The 17,021-nt window shown below is 39.5% G+C and overlaps 2 protein-coding genes and 1 long non-coding RNA gene across 6 annotated transcripts; all 3 read right to left on the bottom strand.

The window, feature by feature from the left end:
• Positions 1-244: 244 nt before the first annotated feature.
• bsg (basigin) lies at positions 245-9,414 on the bottom strand. 3 transcript variants are annotated; one of them, XM_077607117.1, is made up of 9 exons: positions 9,196-9,414; positions 5,275-5,625; positions 4,468-4,636; positions 3,849-3,937; positions 3,582-3,718; positions 3,226-3,502; positions 1,418-1,430; positions 1,269-1,340; positions 245-1,076 (listed from the first exon to the last, which is right to left on the bottom strand). In XM_077607117.1, the coding sequence occupies exons 1-8, from the start codon at positions 9,257-9,259 to the stop codon at positions 1,280-1,282; spliced, it is 1,161 nt and encodes a 386-aa protein (XP_077463243.1). In that variant the 5' UTR covers positions 9,260-9,414; the 3' UTR covers positions 245-1,076; positions 1,269-1,279. The 3 variants fall into 3 exon arrangements, with proteins under 3 accessions (XP_077463243.1, XP_077463241.1, XP_077463244.1); XM_077607115.1 differs by having other exon boundaries at positions 1,418-1,442; positions 9,196-9,413; XM_077607118.1 differs by lacking the exon at positions 5,275-5,625 and having other exon boundaries at positions 1,418-1,442; positions 9,196-9,410.
• On the bottom strand, positions 6,963-9,188 carry LOC144078775 (uncharacterized). Its single transcript, XR_013301310.1, has 2 exons — positions 8,370-9,188; positions 6,963-8,188 (listed from the first exon to the last, which is right to left on the bottom strand). It is a non-coding gene; the product is annotated as an uncharacterized LOC144078775 (long non-coding RNA).
• Positions 9,415-10,729: 1,315 nt separating the features above from the next.
• On the bottom strand, positions 10,730-16,937 carry LOC144079381 (E3 ubiquitin-protein ligase RNF126-like). 2 transcript variants are annotated; one of them, XM_077608115.1, is made up of 10 exons: positions 16,722-16,750; positions 15,144-15,202; positions 15,008-15,051; positions 14,812-14,872; positions 13,148-13,383; positions 13,002-13,070; positions 12,543-12,612; positions 12,284-12,377; positions 11,915-12,030; positions 10,730-11,521 (listed from the first exon to the last, which is right to left on the bottom strand). In XM_077608115.1, the coding sequence occupies exons 3-10, from the start codon at positions 15,031-15,033 to the stop codon at positions 11,336-11,338; spliced, it is 858 nt and encodes a 285-aa protein (XP_077464241.1). In that variant the 5' UTR covers positions 15,034-15,051; positions 15,144-15,202; positions 16,722-16,750; the 3' UTR covers positions 10,730-11,335. The 2 variants fall into 2 exon arrangements, with proteins under 2 accessions (XP_077464241.1, XP_077464240.1); XM_077608114.1 differs by lacking the exon at positions 15,008-15,051 and having other exon boundaries at positions 16,722-16,937.
• Between the last annotated feature and the right edge of the window lie 84 nt (positions 16,938-17,021).

Here is a 17,021-nt window from a genome sequence, read left to right as displayed (position 1 = left end):
GGTGAAAAGGTGGCCTCTCTATGGTTTGGAATAAAAACCCGCACCCACTGCAGCCCTTTGTGGAATAGTAAAGACCCATGCATTAAGGTAACAATTCACAACCTACCCGTCTTACCGATACACACTTCACACTCAATTCAAAAAGACACAAAAATAAGCAGTTGCGGCTATAGGAATGTACGTAGTGTGACGTTTTACTTCCTTCACAAACACCACAGACAAGTCAATTGAACAAAGACAACAGTAAAATCTGATGACTTTATTCAGTTTGTGCAAGTTGTACAACAGATGGTGGCGTTTTCACTAACTCACACAAAACTGGCTTGGATCCTTTGTTGTAGTGTAACTTTTAGACAGCAACAACCAATCACAAAAACTCAGTCAGAATGCATTATGCGTTTTTTTTCCAATGACGTGATGAGCCTTCAACGCGCATATAATACCTTACTGAAGTGTTTAAATTTAGATCATTAATGTTAAAAGCAAGTAAACCATCCGTTCTGATCCCTATAAATGTTGCAACTGCAGTTAACTTTTTTTGCAGTTGGTCCTTCATATATTTTTTTTACTGATCAACAAGCTTAAAATAAAATAATTCATTCAAACAAGTTCCTATGGCAAAATCAATGCAAGCAGAGTGCTTTAACCTTGAGGTGACATTTCCAAGTGTTAACAAAAAGCGAGTTGGTGCTCATTAAGTCAAAAACTTTGCAGAGAGGAGTTTGTGAAGCAACCAAAAAAGTGTGTAAATAAGGGCAGTGATCCACAGAGTTAAAAAAAAAGTTGGAAAACGAGCACTAACTAAAATTCATCATTTCAGTGCGATAAGTTATTCTTTTGTAACAAGACACTTGGCTAGGACAGCGTTGAAATTCATGCAACAGTGGCCTTGTGGCCTCAGGCAAGGACGCACTTTACACTAAGCTTTGAGGGGCAGCACAGCATAGTGATGATTATTAGAGAATAGAACAGGAAGAAATCACCCTTAATATGAACACTCGAGCACAGGAAAAAAAAAAAAGAAGGTGCAGGGGGGCACAGTACAGCTTGAACAAGAGTGCCGCCATCTGGTCATCCTAGGAGAGAAAAAAACATCAAGCACAGTTAGGAACATTAACGACAAAAATTAGATGGTGAAGCAATGCGGCTTAACATTTTTGTTTAAGAGGTTAAGGTTGTGGTTTTGTTGAAGTCCAAGCTATCAAACTCAGTGAAGTTTAAAGGCATGTTCTTAAATGGAGAGTTGGGTAAAGCCTCCATGGGAGTACCTGCTTAGCTTCTAGTTGGAATTCCTTTGCCTCACGTTCTTGTCTTGGTGGTTGGCATTGGAGTTGCTCTTCCTGAAATGCCCACAAACATGTCAACATGAGCCTCCACCACCAACACAAATGACGAGCAAATGCCGGCAGCTACTTACAGAGGAGCCGAGCCTGAGTCATCGTCTGGAGCGCAGGACAAGCAGGATCAGGAGGGCAGAAAGAAAGTATGTTAGTAAACAGCAGCTGAATTTTGTCCTTGTGTGTAAAGTGCATGCTACTCCAGCCTAAATCTTGACATCTTCTGCAAGGTGACCTCATGAGTTAAGACAAAGATCAAAAACCCAAAAGCATGCCTACCGGTTGCATCTGACGACATCTTATGCGACTATAAACACAATCGTATATGCGTAGCAACACGCTGATGAAGCTCGTACAAAAAGAACAAGTCTTTACCTACAGACTTCAGAGGCTCATGCATTCAAGCGAGAGGGCAAAAGGAAGACTGCGAGTGGGAGTTTAATATCATACAGTAAAAATGTGGAAATTGCCAGCACGGACATAGTGACCTGATGACAACATAGCCATGTTTGCAGACACTGCGGCGCAATGAGGCAAATGTCTTCATGAAATAACTACAGTGGCACATACAAAAGCATTCAAGCTGACCAGACTTAACATTCTTCGAACTCTTCCTTAATCATTCTACTAATTTCCAAGATGCATCGGGCACAAGTGAGTGACTGGACTTGGTGGTATTATTTTTTTTTTGTGCAGTCCTATTCACTGGCAGTCCCTAAATGGATTAGCCCAATAATGCCGGCTAATGAGTATGCGTGGTCATGTGATTTTTATTCTACAAACGACATTTGGTGAGCAATTGCTTCAGAAATGTAAGAAGCATAGCCATATTTCCAACACTAGACTTATGTAGTATGTTAGCTATATAGTGTCCTTTGGTAAAAACAGTGTTGTTTCACTGCATGGGCTATAATTAAAAAGCTACATGATTTTATTCGAGTTTTATTTAACATTTGTATGACCGCAAATGTTAATGAGATCCATCTGCAGCACACATGACCATGAAGTGCTTTTATGGTAGTAGTTGATGTGCACTGTACATAGGACAGCGAAGAAGGTTGAAATCTTACTTGCCTGCTGACTCAACATTTTTTATAACAACTTTTGAAAGCCGACGAACGTGACGGAGGGCAAAAAAACGGTGTGACCTTTGTGGTGCCACTGTAGCAGCTTTATCATGCACTGAGGACAAAATGCAAAGATTCATGCAGCAATGCCGTCAGTTTCCCTCGTTTCAGGTTCCATTTCACTTGTTGGTCTTATTGACTCTTTCTCTGGCTCAGACATGCATTTGAATGTCATTAACTAAGAAGCAATAAAAGATGGCGTTACGGCTCTTTGTTCTAAAGTGCCAGTGAAAGAGTGGGCGCATATTTCAGCACATTCCTTCAGAGGTGGTGACCAAGAGAGAAGTTCATTCGAGTTTATCACGCGGTCACCTCAGCTCAACCACTTCAGTCTAACATGCAGTTGGATTCACTTACCAAATGCAAAATCAGCAGCGAACAGAGAAGTAAAAATGTAAATAATAAAAACGGGAAAAAAAGGAAAAAAGAAGAATCGTATACAGAAGTGGAAACTGAACTGTGAAAATTCTCCCAGAGAATTGCCCAAAAAAAAATTGATAGAACCAAAAGACAACAGGAATTTTTACAAAGACGCATGCCTACAAGACGACAGGATTTGCTACCAAGTTGCATGCAACTACATTGGAAATTGGTGATTCCAACGTGGCGGCAATTGTTGCTCTCAGTCTTGTCGGTCCAAATTACCAATAGGAATTAAAACAGTAAAAAAGTCAATAGGGTGTTTTAGACTGAGATAAGGATTTTTCCCCTCAACTAAAATCAATACACTAACAGTTACACCTTTTAAGAGTGCTACATACCGTCGGTAACCTCATCGGGCTTTCTCCTCTTCTCATAGATGAGAATGATGGTCACCAGGATGATGACTTCGGCCACGATGCCGAGGAACGGCCAGAGCGCGGCCAGGCGGCTGCGGACGCGCAGGTGAATCGTGTCAGTGTTGGTTCCGATCTCGCTAGTTCCCGAGCAGATGTAGTCGCCCACGTCGGTCTCGATGTTCAGGTCGTCGACGGTCAGCACGGTTTTGTTGGGGGTGCTCTTGATCTCGTACTTGTCGCTGGTGCCATTGATGATGGGCTGAGGCGTTCAATGAAACGATGGCCACCGTCAACGTCATTGAGAAAATTGGCGAGCATGCTGACACGGACGGGCTTACCTCTTGGACACCATCTTGAAGCTTGAACCAGGTCCAGTCAGTGGGCAGCGGGTAGCCGTGGCTCACACACACCATCACACCCTTGTCTTTCTCGTTGCCATGCTCAGAGTGCTTGTAGGCCGCCACGTGAGGGACAGCTGCAATTATGAAGGCAATGGTGGAAAAGCAAAAACAACTAGACGCCAAAGAATTTAAGGTAAAAATGCAAGCGTATTAACCAGCTGACTTTCTGTAGAAAACTTTAATAGGATCGAATCAGTGACTTACTTTTGACTTCAATTGTTTGTTGCAGTTGAGGCTCACTTAGGAAAACACACTCGTACTTTCCACCGGAAGTGTGGGTGATCTTGTCCAAACTGGAAGAAGATTTTTTTTTTAAGTGCAGATATATACTTCATACCTAGTAATTGAAGGAAGCAATAATGTAGCTGGTTTCAGAGAAGAGAGCCAATCCCAAGTAGCTAATTTAAAGGGTAACTCAACCCATTTCCACCCCAAAAAATTCTGAATGCTCTAAAATTGCTGAAAATGAGTTCAACTATAGGTATTTAAAGAGTAAATGATTCAGGTAGCTATGGTCATTACAATTGAGCTTTTGTTTGTGTCTTGCTTGCTCCTTGTCTAATGGCAAATTAAGGTCAGGGTGAGCGTGCAACACCGTGCTGCCAAGAGCACAGGCCATTGGGCACGTCTACACGGTCAGCCTCCTCGCAAATCAGGAGTGGCCAGTGCCTGACAAAGCGCCCCAAGCGCTGATGCTAATAGAGGCAGCAGGCCAGGAAGAGATGGGAAAGAGTCGTCATAGAAAGCATTGGGATATAAATGGGCATTCATGTCAATGGGCAAGCCTATGAGGAATCAGGGAACTAACACATATGCAACTCACCGAAGCACCATACTGTGGTCAGCGGCCGTGGATTTGGACGCCTCGATAACTTTGCCATTGTGTGTCCAGTGCGAACCCTTCACGAGGAGACTGGTGTCCGTCAAATTGCAGGTTAGCACAGCTGAAGTCTGGTTGCTAACTTCAGCGGGATCAGTTACAATGGTAGGGGCTTGAGATAGATGAGAACAAAAAGGCAATATTTCAATTTCTCAACTTTTCATACCATCTGCAACTAAGCTAAAAGCAACTAACCTCCATTTGACCATATTATAATAAACTACTTTCACAAGATAACATAAGAATAATAAGTTGTAATGTTTCTAAATTTTAGATTTACGCTCTTGAAAAAAATGAGCAAGGTTAAGTGTTGTAACAAAGCTTTCACACTTAACTATGGGTTCAAAAAATATGCATAATATTCAATAGAAAATAGAAAGAAGGGAGTTGTAGAGGAACATGGGAAGAGGTAAAATAAAAAAAGGAAAGTAATTAGAGCTGATCAAGTATAGGTCATTAAATATGTTAACATGAGTTGTCAGTAGGACCCACCCCAGAAACCCAACCATATGACCCATATTATATACAGAACAAGACATCCATCATACAGATGCCTTATCCGTGTAATGGAAAAAGGTACAGTGTTAGGTTGAATTCTAAGACAGGAGATTGGGGGTACTAAGCAGGGTGTGTTTTTACTACAGGGCTGATAGAGAAAGGATGGGATTCGACCAGGAGTGGATTGTCCAGGGCTTGACTACTAGGGAGATACTTGGACCCGCGTCTCTCTTGCCTTCTCTCGGCACTCACATTCAATCACAATAATGTTTGCTTGCGATCGGATCCACTTGATTTTTGGCGTCTTCATCAGCTCATTGCGGTCGGGGTCGTTGGAGGCGCGGCACTCGTACGTGCCCGAGTCGTTGAGGCCGAGGCTTGTGAGTAGAATGGCGCTGGTGGCGTGCGTGACGTACGTGGTGTTTATTTGCACGCGCTCATCGCGCGCCCCGTCAAAGAGCTGCTCGAATGTCTCATTGGGCTCCTGGCCTTCTATGAACCACCATTGTACCTCTGGGATGGGGGTGCCTATCACTTCGCAATGCAACTCAGCGCTGTCGTCGAGCAGCTTAGTGACGGAAAGGGGAGACTTGATAAAGCCGGCTGAGTTGCCAAGGCGTGTGTTAAATGATTTTTTTAGGGGTGAGGAGGTTTGAGTAAAGCCAGGTGATTTCATGGATTGATGGTTGAAAAGTAAGGCAGTGAAAGAAAAAAGGGCAACAAACAGAAGAAAAAAATGATTAATAAAACAAATGAAAAGGATAATATGCAAGTAGACTTCCACCCTTATAATTACATATAAACAATGTAATTGTCTACATCGAGGTCAAATTTAATATGACAAAACCCAAATATTAGTTTTATCAATTTGCATTACCTGAGAGCTAAGGCTGACATGTAAGGATTTTAATAGGCCGATCCTAATATTCCGCAGAACAAAAGAACGGATTAATTGGCCAATAAAAAAACGGAATATATTAAGGCCTGTAGAGTATGATTAAAAGTTGCTTTGATAAAAATATGCAATATTTTAAATTGCACATTTTTTGTATAAGGGTGTAAGATCTTATAAGACCAAATAAGCACGATGAATTACATTATGTCTGAGGGGTGGAAAAAGCAGTATATAATTGACAAACTATGACAAGAAAAGCAGATGAGGAAACAAGATAAAAAAATGGAATGAGGATATTTAATACACAATTAGAAATTTGAAAGTCAGACCTGCCCTGTCTTCAAAGTGTGATAATGTTAATGCATATAAAATGAATATATTATAATATTTAATATTTGCCACCACACTTTATTGTTCCAGAAAGCCTCGAGTGCAAATAATCGTAACACAGTCCTTTCAACGACACAGGCACGTTTCTTCCAAGAATATTTATTGCCTGCTGCTCCAGTTCTAAGACAGTGATGTTTTTTCTGGCCCCTCTAAGGAGATGGGAGGTGGACGTCAGGATTGATATACAGTACATTGGGTTGGGCCTGGAAGAGAATTCTGATCTAACATGAGCAGAGTATGTTTCTTCACAATGGAAGGAAAATAAACTCCAGATTCTTCAAGGGTATGAAGCTTGAACAAATGATGGATCCAACTAATTGGCTTATTCAAAGGGGGATTAGTGGTAAACAAGGTCAGTAGTCAATCCATGTAAGTTTTAAACTAGGATGTCTTTGCCACAATTACCAAAGGTCACTTTCAGAATTGCCTTTGTCTGGATCAGAATGATGCAATCCAAAGTAAACTATTGTGCGTTTTTATTTTATTTTATATGAAATATCACCATGAAACTAATTTGAACTACATTCTAGCAAAGTAGTAGAGCTTTGAGATCAAGACCTTTGGCGTGCTTTATCTGTTCATATTTTGTATATCGGGAGGTGGAAAGTGAACTAAGGATTGCGCCACGTTTTGAAAAATCAAGAAAGCACTAGGCTCAGGCAATACTTGCAAATGTTAACATTTTACACTAAACTGGAAAGGCCAGTAAAATGTCAAGACAGCATACAACAGTAAACAGTCACCTGCAAGTCCTGCATTTAAAAAGAATGTTAAACACTGATACAATGAAGCTATTTGATCCTAGCTTTAGTGGAGTGGGAAACCTATTTCAGTAAACCCACATACAGAACATTCAATAGATGTGGTATGGTGAGTGTACCTAGAAAACCACCCACTTAGTCTAATAATAATCATTAATTTGAGAGGGCAAGTGCGTGGGCACTTCCCAGTCCAACTTTAAGGTTCAGGCCATTAATGTTTTTATAAAAATGAAATGATGATTTCACTGAGGAGGATAAGCTGCTGGGCTCTTCAATTGAGTGAGCAGGTTAAGCTGCTAGGCTCACCAATTATGTTAAATTAAAAAAAATAATATTGAACATAATTCCCCAAAAGACTGCATGACCTAGTTTTTAGAACATTATCAGTGAGATAAAAGAGGAAGTGAGGCTGACATTCTAATAATAGTTTTCATAAATGGAAATGGAAAGAATTGTGATTCAGTTCTGGGATTCGATAGCCTTTGATTGTATTGGAAAACTGTGTTGTGGTCCCCTGAGTGTAGTGACGACAAACTCAATACTGGTACTGACTGTGAAAAAAGGAAGAGGGACATTTTGACTGAATCCAACACCCCCAATTGTCATTTTAAAGTATTACTAGTCACCATGAGGAACCACATAGTAATTTGTATTACTATATTTTAAATATTGTATGGTATTGATGTTGGTGCATTCTTTGGAACTCAAGGTATGTGCACGCGAATGAAAGACAAGCGAGCAGAAAAACAACAACGTAGAATGATATATTTATAGACCAAAACTACACCTAAATGGCTTTTGACATTAAAGAGAAATTGTATTATTATTTTTAAACATCTGAATCAATTATCCATTAATCTATTTGAATAACTAGATTGTGTCTCAGCCATATTTAGGAACTATACTTTGAGTGTGATTTAAGTTTAATTCAATTCAATTTGGGGGGCTGGCGATGAAAGGGCGCTGAATTGGACGTCAATCGCTGTCAGTAACAGCCAATGGAGGTCCTTGGTTGACGACAACCTTTAAATACGCTGTTTGGATGTGAAAATTACCACTTTTTCACCAACATCTTATTGAACTGGCTTTGGATTGTAATGTTGTCATCATACCCGTCAACCTCTGCCGATAACTGCCCTTATAAATGATTATGATTCCCCTTACAAACCCCCCAAAAAACCTTACAAACACCGTACGACTCGTACAGTGTTTGTAAGGTTTTTTGGGGGGTTTGTAAGGGGAATCATAATCATTTATAAGGGCAGTTATCAGCAGAGGTTGACAGGTATGAAATATTCAACAGCTTTGGCTAGTTTTGTGCAAATAGCACAGTACTGATGAATTGTATCACTACGTGACAGATTAAAAATAGGCGATGTAGAAATTCCTTGGGGCCTTGGGGAAAAAATCGGCAGAAAACTGAGAACCCCGATACTATACTTTCATTTAATACTGCGTGATGGCAAAAAAAGAGGATGATTAAGCTCTGGATGCACATTGACTCTGCACATAAGCTAAAATGGTTGTAAGGACACAAGTGTCGTCAACTGGATCACTATGCAAATATTTAAAAAAATAAAAATCCAACCGATAAAAAACGAATCAATGCAAACCAGTGTTCATCTCAATGTCTAATTGTTTATTGACGGTGTATATAAGTTGATTAAAAATGGATTTGAGATGTTGAGCAACCAACCGATGGCTTTTACAGGCCGACACACTGAAAAACAACACGATGGATAGGCCATACGTTTCTAATCATTATAAAGCTGCCACGATTTATTGCGTAAGATTCAACATTGCTCGTGGCAAATATAACGAAACCTAACAGACTGGATCGCGTTTTGCATTTAAAAAATACAGCGATTTCAAAAGGTAAAACATGGCAGGGTCATTTAAGCTAATCGTGCTAGTGAATTTCACCCAGAGATAATATTAATGACCTGGAGGGCGATTGTTCTTCTTTAGTTTGAATCGACGAGGTGAGACTATACGATTTAAATCGCAAAAAGACAGAAGATAAACAAGCGTCGATACGATCTAAATAAGCGATTATTGTGCTAAGGGCGAAGTCTTCGATCGTCCACCAACATGGCTGACGAGAAAGAAGGGGAAAAAATCGCTTACCTGTGGACGCGTTGGCTCGCCAACCGCTCAACACGAGGATACCGACAGCTAATAACAGCTTCATGGTTGACCACCTGGTACGTGCCCGACCACACGGCGATAGATGTACTTCACGCCGGCTTGGATTCAGCCGTTGTTTGACGTCTTGGAAGTCGAACGCTTTTGACTGCTCGCCAATGGAGAGCCCCTCTTCCTTCTCGAAGTGAACACGCCCCAAACTGCACGTACGTCTGACGTCACAGTACGGAATACAGTAATCCCTCGATTATCGAATATTCACTCATCGCGAATTCACTTCTTCACGATTTTTATCCACTATAAGTAATAAAAAATAAAAAAAAAAAGTGAAAATCCACACTGAAACTCGTAAGCGGAAGCCACTTTTGCTACTAGTACTCAGCACTGAATAATTTTTAAAAAAAAGTTCATTAAAATGTGAAAATCTACAGAGACTCGTAAGCGGAAGCCACTCTTGCTACGATGACTCAGTACTGAATAAAAAGTTATAATACTACTACAAGATTTTTCGATTACCGCGGCCATGTCTGGTGTACATTAACCGGGGGATTACGCCAATTCACGAGTAAAGGTTCGGCTTGCGGCCTGCAAAACGGGTACGTCGCTCACGGATGTGTATTTTTTGCAGGCCACGCCCCCAATGCAAGTTTAACCACACCCCATAAACCTGCAAGACACACCTTGCCATGCTATTGACGCGCCCTTTTTGATATTGCAGGCAGATAAATGATTTTTTACGATTACCACTAAGATTATCACAAAAAACTTCCATTTTTATGATTATTTTCACTTTAAAATATTGGTATAAGATGTTCAGAGGTTGTGTGAAGCTATTTAACTCATTGGCAGTGTTGCCTTCAAAATAAAAGGTTTTACTAACATTGACATCACAGTAAATTTGGCATGACAGAATACGGAAATATGAAAAACACATCAATCATCATTTTTCACAAATTAACCCATTGTTGCTGTCAATGGCACTGAAGCATGATCATTCAATGCCAGCCACCTCAGGTAAAATAGATATGTCAATCACTGCCAATGGCAGTCAATAAATTTGAGTCTGTTTATAAAATTGCCTATGCCTGATTCAGATGAAAGGGCAACCCATTTATAGCGGACGTAACCCAATTGTTGGAAATTTTTGAATAGTTCCACATAGTCACGTCCATAGTAACAATATGCAGTGATAAAAGTCCTTTGAAGCTGAGAGGACTGATTCAAATGGAGGAAATAGATCTTTGAAGGCCATACAATTAAAATGAAAGCAGAATTGATGACACTATTCAAAAAAATTAACAGGTACTTGGCCATTTACAAAGCAATCGCAATAATCTTATTCTACATTGAAGTTGCAGCATCAAAATGGGTCTCGTTTAGTGGTGATCAAGCTGGAACATGTTCTTAACAAAATCTCAATTCTTTGTTCTTGTGACAAACAAGGGACCTGTTTTGCTGGATTATAAATTACATTGCAGATTGGCAAAAAATAAACACAAGAACGATGTGTCTCACGTGATATCACCCAAACCTCTTTTATTTTTATACTGCAAATCAATTGGCAACCTTTCAAAAGCACTCACTGCCCACTGAGGTTAAAACTGCACTTGAAACGTTCGTACGGGTTTAAATGCAAAAACTGTTGTGTGGAAAGTGTGTTATGATTTTGAAATGGCAAGTGAAGATTTAACAATTAATAATCGCACATTTGAAAACAGAAGCAGCAAAAAAATGGACGCAGAGCAAGTCCTTTGATATGAATATTACTCTTAAAAATGGAATAAATGTACACTTCAATTTGCCTTTCATTCTTGCAAAAAAAAGTTCAATTCCAAAAGTGTTCTGGCATGAGATGTCTTTTGAAATTTTCTATACACTTCCACACATTGTCCCTGACAGCGGCTGTCATCCAAGGGGCTTCCACACACTTCTGTTTGGATCCCTGAAGGATAAATAAAATTAAAAAAATCAGGAGCAGTCAGACCTCACCTGTTACCGTTAAACTGAGAGCTCTCTCAATGAGAATTCACCCCATTTTTTTCCTCTTTAAAAGGGAGACAAGAGAGCAGCTCTGAAGCTCCAGGCAGCTCAAAATAAAAATGAGAGATAAAAAAATGTTTCTCTACGAGTTGTCAGTGGAGCTATCGTTACTGGTAGAGCTTGAAGATTGCGGCGTGGATGAGGATGACGAAGATGTTGAGGAGGTGGAAGAAGATGAGGAGGTATAGTTCATCCCTGATAGTTCTGGCGGGTTAGTCGCTGTGTTCTGACCACTCAAGCTTTTCCTACACACTGGACATGTGTCGTGCTAGAGACAGTGGCAGGGAAGAAAAAAAAATCAGAACAATAGGAATAGAAAGGATAAATTAAACGTTTAAACGTGAACTAAGCTACCATAAAATAGACAGCTCCCTCTTCCCAACAGGATAAATAAAAAGCGATTACAGAGGTACTTTGATTATGCATGACCCAATTTAAAACACCAAAATAGAATTTTGTGAGGTGTAGTTATGAATGCCTACTCAGATGATGTTTTACATTTTTGCATTTTAGGTATGTAATTTTTTCAGGTGAGGGTTTGATATGATTTCTATTCCTTGTCTGTAAAACCTCAGTCCAGATTTTGCTACATCAGAGTATAGAATATAATCTGATTAGATACAGTACATTTCCAGTGTACGTGTACACGGTGGTCTCGTACCTGTTCTAGCCAAGGTACAATGCAATCGTTGTGGAACATGTGATTGCAAGGCAACTGCCTCACATTTTCTCCCACAGTGTAATCTTCTTTGCACACTGGACATTCCAGTCCTGAAGCTGCAAGACAAGCCGTACAATATGACAACAGCCTTACGACAATAATACTTTCTAACATCTTAAGTGCTTCTTACAGGCCATTTATGCTGACTGTTGTGATTTAAAGAACTTCATGTTGTGCGAGTAAAATGCAATTTTGAAACAAAAACTGAACACATTTGTAACAGAAAAAATGTGTAAAGTCTTGAAATAGTAGACACTGTGTGGACCCTTTAAATAAGTAAAAGGGAAAAAAAGAATTATTTCAACTTACCAACATGCTGCTCTGAAACCAAGACTGAAGGAAGATTTTTTATTTTATCTCTATCAGCAGGCGGAGGCCCCGTGTTCTCAAACTGGTTTAATAACTAAAATTGAGGAGAAAATATATACTGCATGGTCAAACACTGCATAGAAAATTGGAATCCATAATAAACTCTTTTGCTGACATTGACGAGACTAACATCCAATCCATGAGTTGAATTGGATGTGGATCGTCAATGAGGTAAACAGAAAATAACAAACCAAAATACCTGTGTTATGATAGCATCTAGCCCGTTAGCACCCCATGCATAATCCATAGGATTTGAATGAAGAACGCCCCTGTGTAATAAAAAAAAAATCCTTGCATTATAATCAATAGAGCAGTTATTGTTGTTGCTAGTAGGACAAGAAGAATACTGTATTGTAAATGTTGTTCTTATTGAATCTGTCTGACCTAATCTTATAGCATTCACTGGATTCAGGCATAACTGACAACTATCAGTGCGTACAACTAATTCAAGCCCTAAATGTTTATGAAATGAGAAGTGTGGACATTCCATGTAAACCTTGTAAATAACACTTAAATGAGATGATGTATGGCTACTTCTACACTTGTTGGCTCCTTCTCATGTGCATCAGAATAAACTCAAGCAGTATTAAAGAAAACGGTAGATAGTATATTTTTTAATTCAAAAAATAAAAATGTAGTTGTGACCATAAACACTCACCAGGGTCCAACTCCAATATTTGGCATTGCAGTAGGTGCAATGATTCCATTGACTATTTGCTGAATGATTCTGCAAAAACAAAGAAAGGAGATTTACGGAGGAGACATTTGGAAACAAGACCGCTTCTACGTGTGAATGGCACTCACCCCTCCAAAGTGGGAACGCCATCATGTCTGCCCGGCTGCCGCCTGGAGCCATGACGACTCCTTGGTTGCCTGGCGCTGTAGCGTTGCCGCGACGCATTCTCCCTTTCTCGCCGGTTTTCAGCGTCGCGGTTGTCTTCTGGTCCGAGTCCGGCACCAAAGTCGAAGGCATCGTCGAAGACACTTAGTGAGAACTGGCCATAGCCCGACGGGAATGTAAACAAGTGCTGGTCGGCCCTCTGGAGGTAGAGATTTAGTTGCCACATATGAGGAATTTTAAAACCTTCAACAGGTATAAACAACAAGGCTGTGGTCACACTTTCTTAGGTTATGTTTGTTCTGCTGTGTTTGATATACGTAGCACAGTTATGCGTTATGCATCGACGACATTCACAGAGTTAATCAAAGCTGGCTATTGGAAAGAAATTCACAATTTGATTTTGACCTTGGTCGCCATTCAATATAAATTTAAATGCTTTGATTTTGATAAGTAAGAAGTAGGAATACACAAAAACATAAAATAAATGGTCATTTTCTATGTTTAAGTGACAACACAATATGACCAGTTACATTATTGAGCAATGAAACATCTTTACTATACTTTGGAAAAATACTAATAACCAAGAATACTTCATCATTTGGAACGAGACTTTACTGTCATATTACTTTTCATTTGATTATTACCTCCTTATCACCTTGTCTTTTTCATAAAAATAATCAATATACTGGCATTAGCAATAATTACAATTCCAAGTTTGTGTACATCAGTTGCAGCTCAATGTTAGACTGTTACATGATGTGTTACATGACCAGTAGGAGCAAAAAAAACATATTGTCTCTTCAAATGTGATTGGGTGAGCATTATATTTAAGAACCTGACATCCAAGCTGGTAAAAAAAAAAAAACGTACAGTATGTATTTAAATTTATTTTGTTAACTTTGAGTTTGAACACTGAAGGTTTTGTTGACTGCTACATCATAAAATGTGATACAGCACTGGAAGAAGTGTTTGCATGTTGACTGACACCACAGGCGTGTTATTCCCATATCATCAACACCCAAACATTGAAGTCCATCCATTTCCTTGAAAGGTTTGGTAGAATGAGTCAACTCATTTGCTGCTATAAACGATGAGTGACATCCAATTTATTCAAACTGAGAGTCCAGTCCTGCCAATACAAATTGGCTGGTCATCAGTCGCCAACTAAAGCAGCCAACTAGTTAAAGGAATGTTCAAGGGATGGCATGGAACATGGTAGTTTACTACTCTTTACAACTCAGCGTCAGCTGGCTGCATGTCTGAAAGCAGCAAACCGGGAAAGTTCAGGCACGCAATCCTATTGATAAGACACAATCCATGTCAGTTGCGGGTCACACGACTTGTTAACTAACTACACACGAAATTGCGCCTGAAAGTGGCTATAAGGTATTGGTGTTCATTGATCATTTCCATTCTGGTGGTGGCTTGAAAGTGGCAGACCTTCTTCCACAAAGCGGCCCTCGTTCTCCAATGTCATGGGCGGAGAAGCCCCATTTTAATTCATTTAGCCCCACTGCTCAAAAATTCATTTCAGATACCCAACAATTTGTATACACGCAACTTAAGTCACTTTCCATATGTCCCTTTTTACACAGAATGACATGTAAGTAAAGAATGAGTTAGGAACCTCAAATGGTTGCTGGTTTTGTGGCCCGCTGGAGATGGAAGACGCAGAGCCATTGTCAGCACTAGACGGGAAACAGATAGTTGACGAGTTACGTGGCGTTATCTTTTTTTTCCTGCTTCAACCACACCAATTGGGCTTGTTTGCTTATATTCTTATTAATGTCACAGCATATCGATTAACAGCCAATTCAATGTACCTGTAACGCTTCCACACTGCATTCATGTAGTTATGATTGTTATTCTATTACACACAATGAATGGTGGAAGATTTAAAATGCGAAAAATTGAAAGGGTACCGGATTTGGATGATTCGAAAAATAATATTGTATATACCTTCTTTCTTCCAGCAACTCCTCAATGAACCCGGACTCACATCTTGGACAGGTGTATTCCTTTAAATAAAAGAAATAAAATGTGCCTCTTCAGTATCACAAATATTAATTAACAGCACAACCCGGTATAAGTCAACATTTATCCGTCTTTCATAGGAACACAATATTTTTGTGTCTAGATCCACCATCACATAATTACATGACATTGATATTTTTCTCTGTTGCTGATCTTAAAAATGTAACAGTGATGCTGTAGTTGCTTTCAGTAGGTACCAATATTGGTGTTGGGACTTGATCTCTAAAGCCTAATATAATACCACAAGTCAATTATTCAATTCATTTGTGCTTTATTTTTGTGAAGACTACTTCAATTCTATATACTGAGTTTTTGTACACATGTAAATTATAATTTTTTTAAAAGGAACCTAATTGATGGGATTCCATAGACCCCGTGTCAAAGTGGCGGTCCGGGGGCCAAATCTGGCCCGCCGCATCATTTTGTGTGGCCCGGGAAAGTAAACCATGAGTGCCGACTTTCTGTTTTAGGATCAACATTAAAATAAAGAGTATAGATGTATATTAAATTTCCTGATTTTCCCACTTTTAAATCAGTAATTGTAATTTTTTAATCATTTTTTTCTGTTTTTAGTTCAAAAATCATTTTGTAAAATCAAAAAATATACATAAAAAAAAGCTAAAATAAACATTATTTTAGATCTATTAAAAAACTGAATATTCAGGGCTTTTAATTCATTTATTTAAAAATATCCATTCATTCGTTATCATCTTATCCTCACAAGGGTCACGGGGGGTGCTGGAGCCACACCTTCATGCATCCCATCTTAAAAGCAGGTCATCATTGGTTTTGGAAAGGAAGGAAGAAAATGTACAGCCAAGTAAATGTCAAATGCTTCGGGCATTGTTAACAGGCACGTTGTCATGGTGACTTTCATTGTCGTGCCGGTGGATCATATGCCCCATTATGTAGGGGAAACTCATAATTAATATTTTGTGACACCAATTCTGACACCACCAACCCATTGTATTGTATAGATCCGAATCACTGCAGCAAGTGAATGAGAGATCATTCCAGAACGTGACAGCCAGTAAACATTACGTAGGATAATGAATGGCACGCTTTCAAGAAAACACCAGCTTTATTTAAACATCTAAATACAATTTACGGCATTTTGTGAGCAAAGAAACAGACGTAATTTGCGCATAACACCACGTCACTGTCGTTTAAACGTCAATAAAAGGTTGTCTCATTTGAATCTGACATCAAAATGTTATGACGTGAAGGTTTTGGGACAAAAAGGGACGTGGCCAATTACATACAAATGTATATTTTAGTAACGAACCGGTTTATACATCATATGCGTTATTAGAACGCGTCTTGCGGTGGCATGATTGTAAGCCTTCTGTTAGCATGGAGTTAAAAGTGTGACCTCGTAGCATTAGCCTGCTCCCATTTGCCTACGATTGCGAAATAGTCCTTTAAAACACATCACTAAGCATCAAACGTTTGTTGTATAACGTGGGACACGTTGTTCTTTAACGGATTCTCGGGGGTACTTACGGGGAGACGAGGACTAATCTCAGCGGAGCATCTGTGACAGAAGAACCGGCTAGGCCATGGATGTGCTTCGGCCATCTTTTAGCCTGTGAGGCGGAGAGGTAGAAGCATGTAGGGGGACCAAGAGGACAATGTGTCCCCCAACCAAAAAAACAGACAAAAGTTGGGGAGTCGTTTTTTTCTGGCCAAATAAACTCATCAATTAACTTATTTCTGTGTCTAGGTTGACGGACGATCACGCTTAAAAAGCTTTAACGTGAACGTACGACTTGATAAAATACATTTTTTCATATGAATTTCATA

This window comes from Stigmatopora argus, chromosome 8 (assembly GCF_051989625.1).
Source record: "Stigmatopora argus isolate UIUO_Sarg chromosome 8, RoL_Sarg_1.0, whole genome shotgun sequence".
Classification (NCBI taxonomy): domain Eukaryota; kingdom Metazoa; phylum Chordata; class Actinopteri; order Syngnathiformes; family Syngnathidae; genus Stigmatopora; species Stigmatopora argus.
Note: the sequence above shows the minus strand (reverse complement) of the source record. Positions and strands in the feature narration are given on the sequence as shown.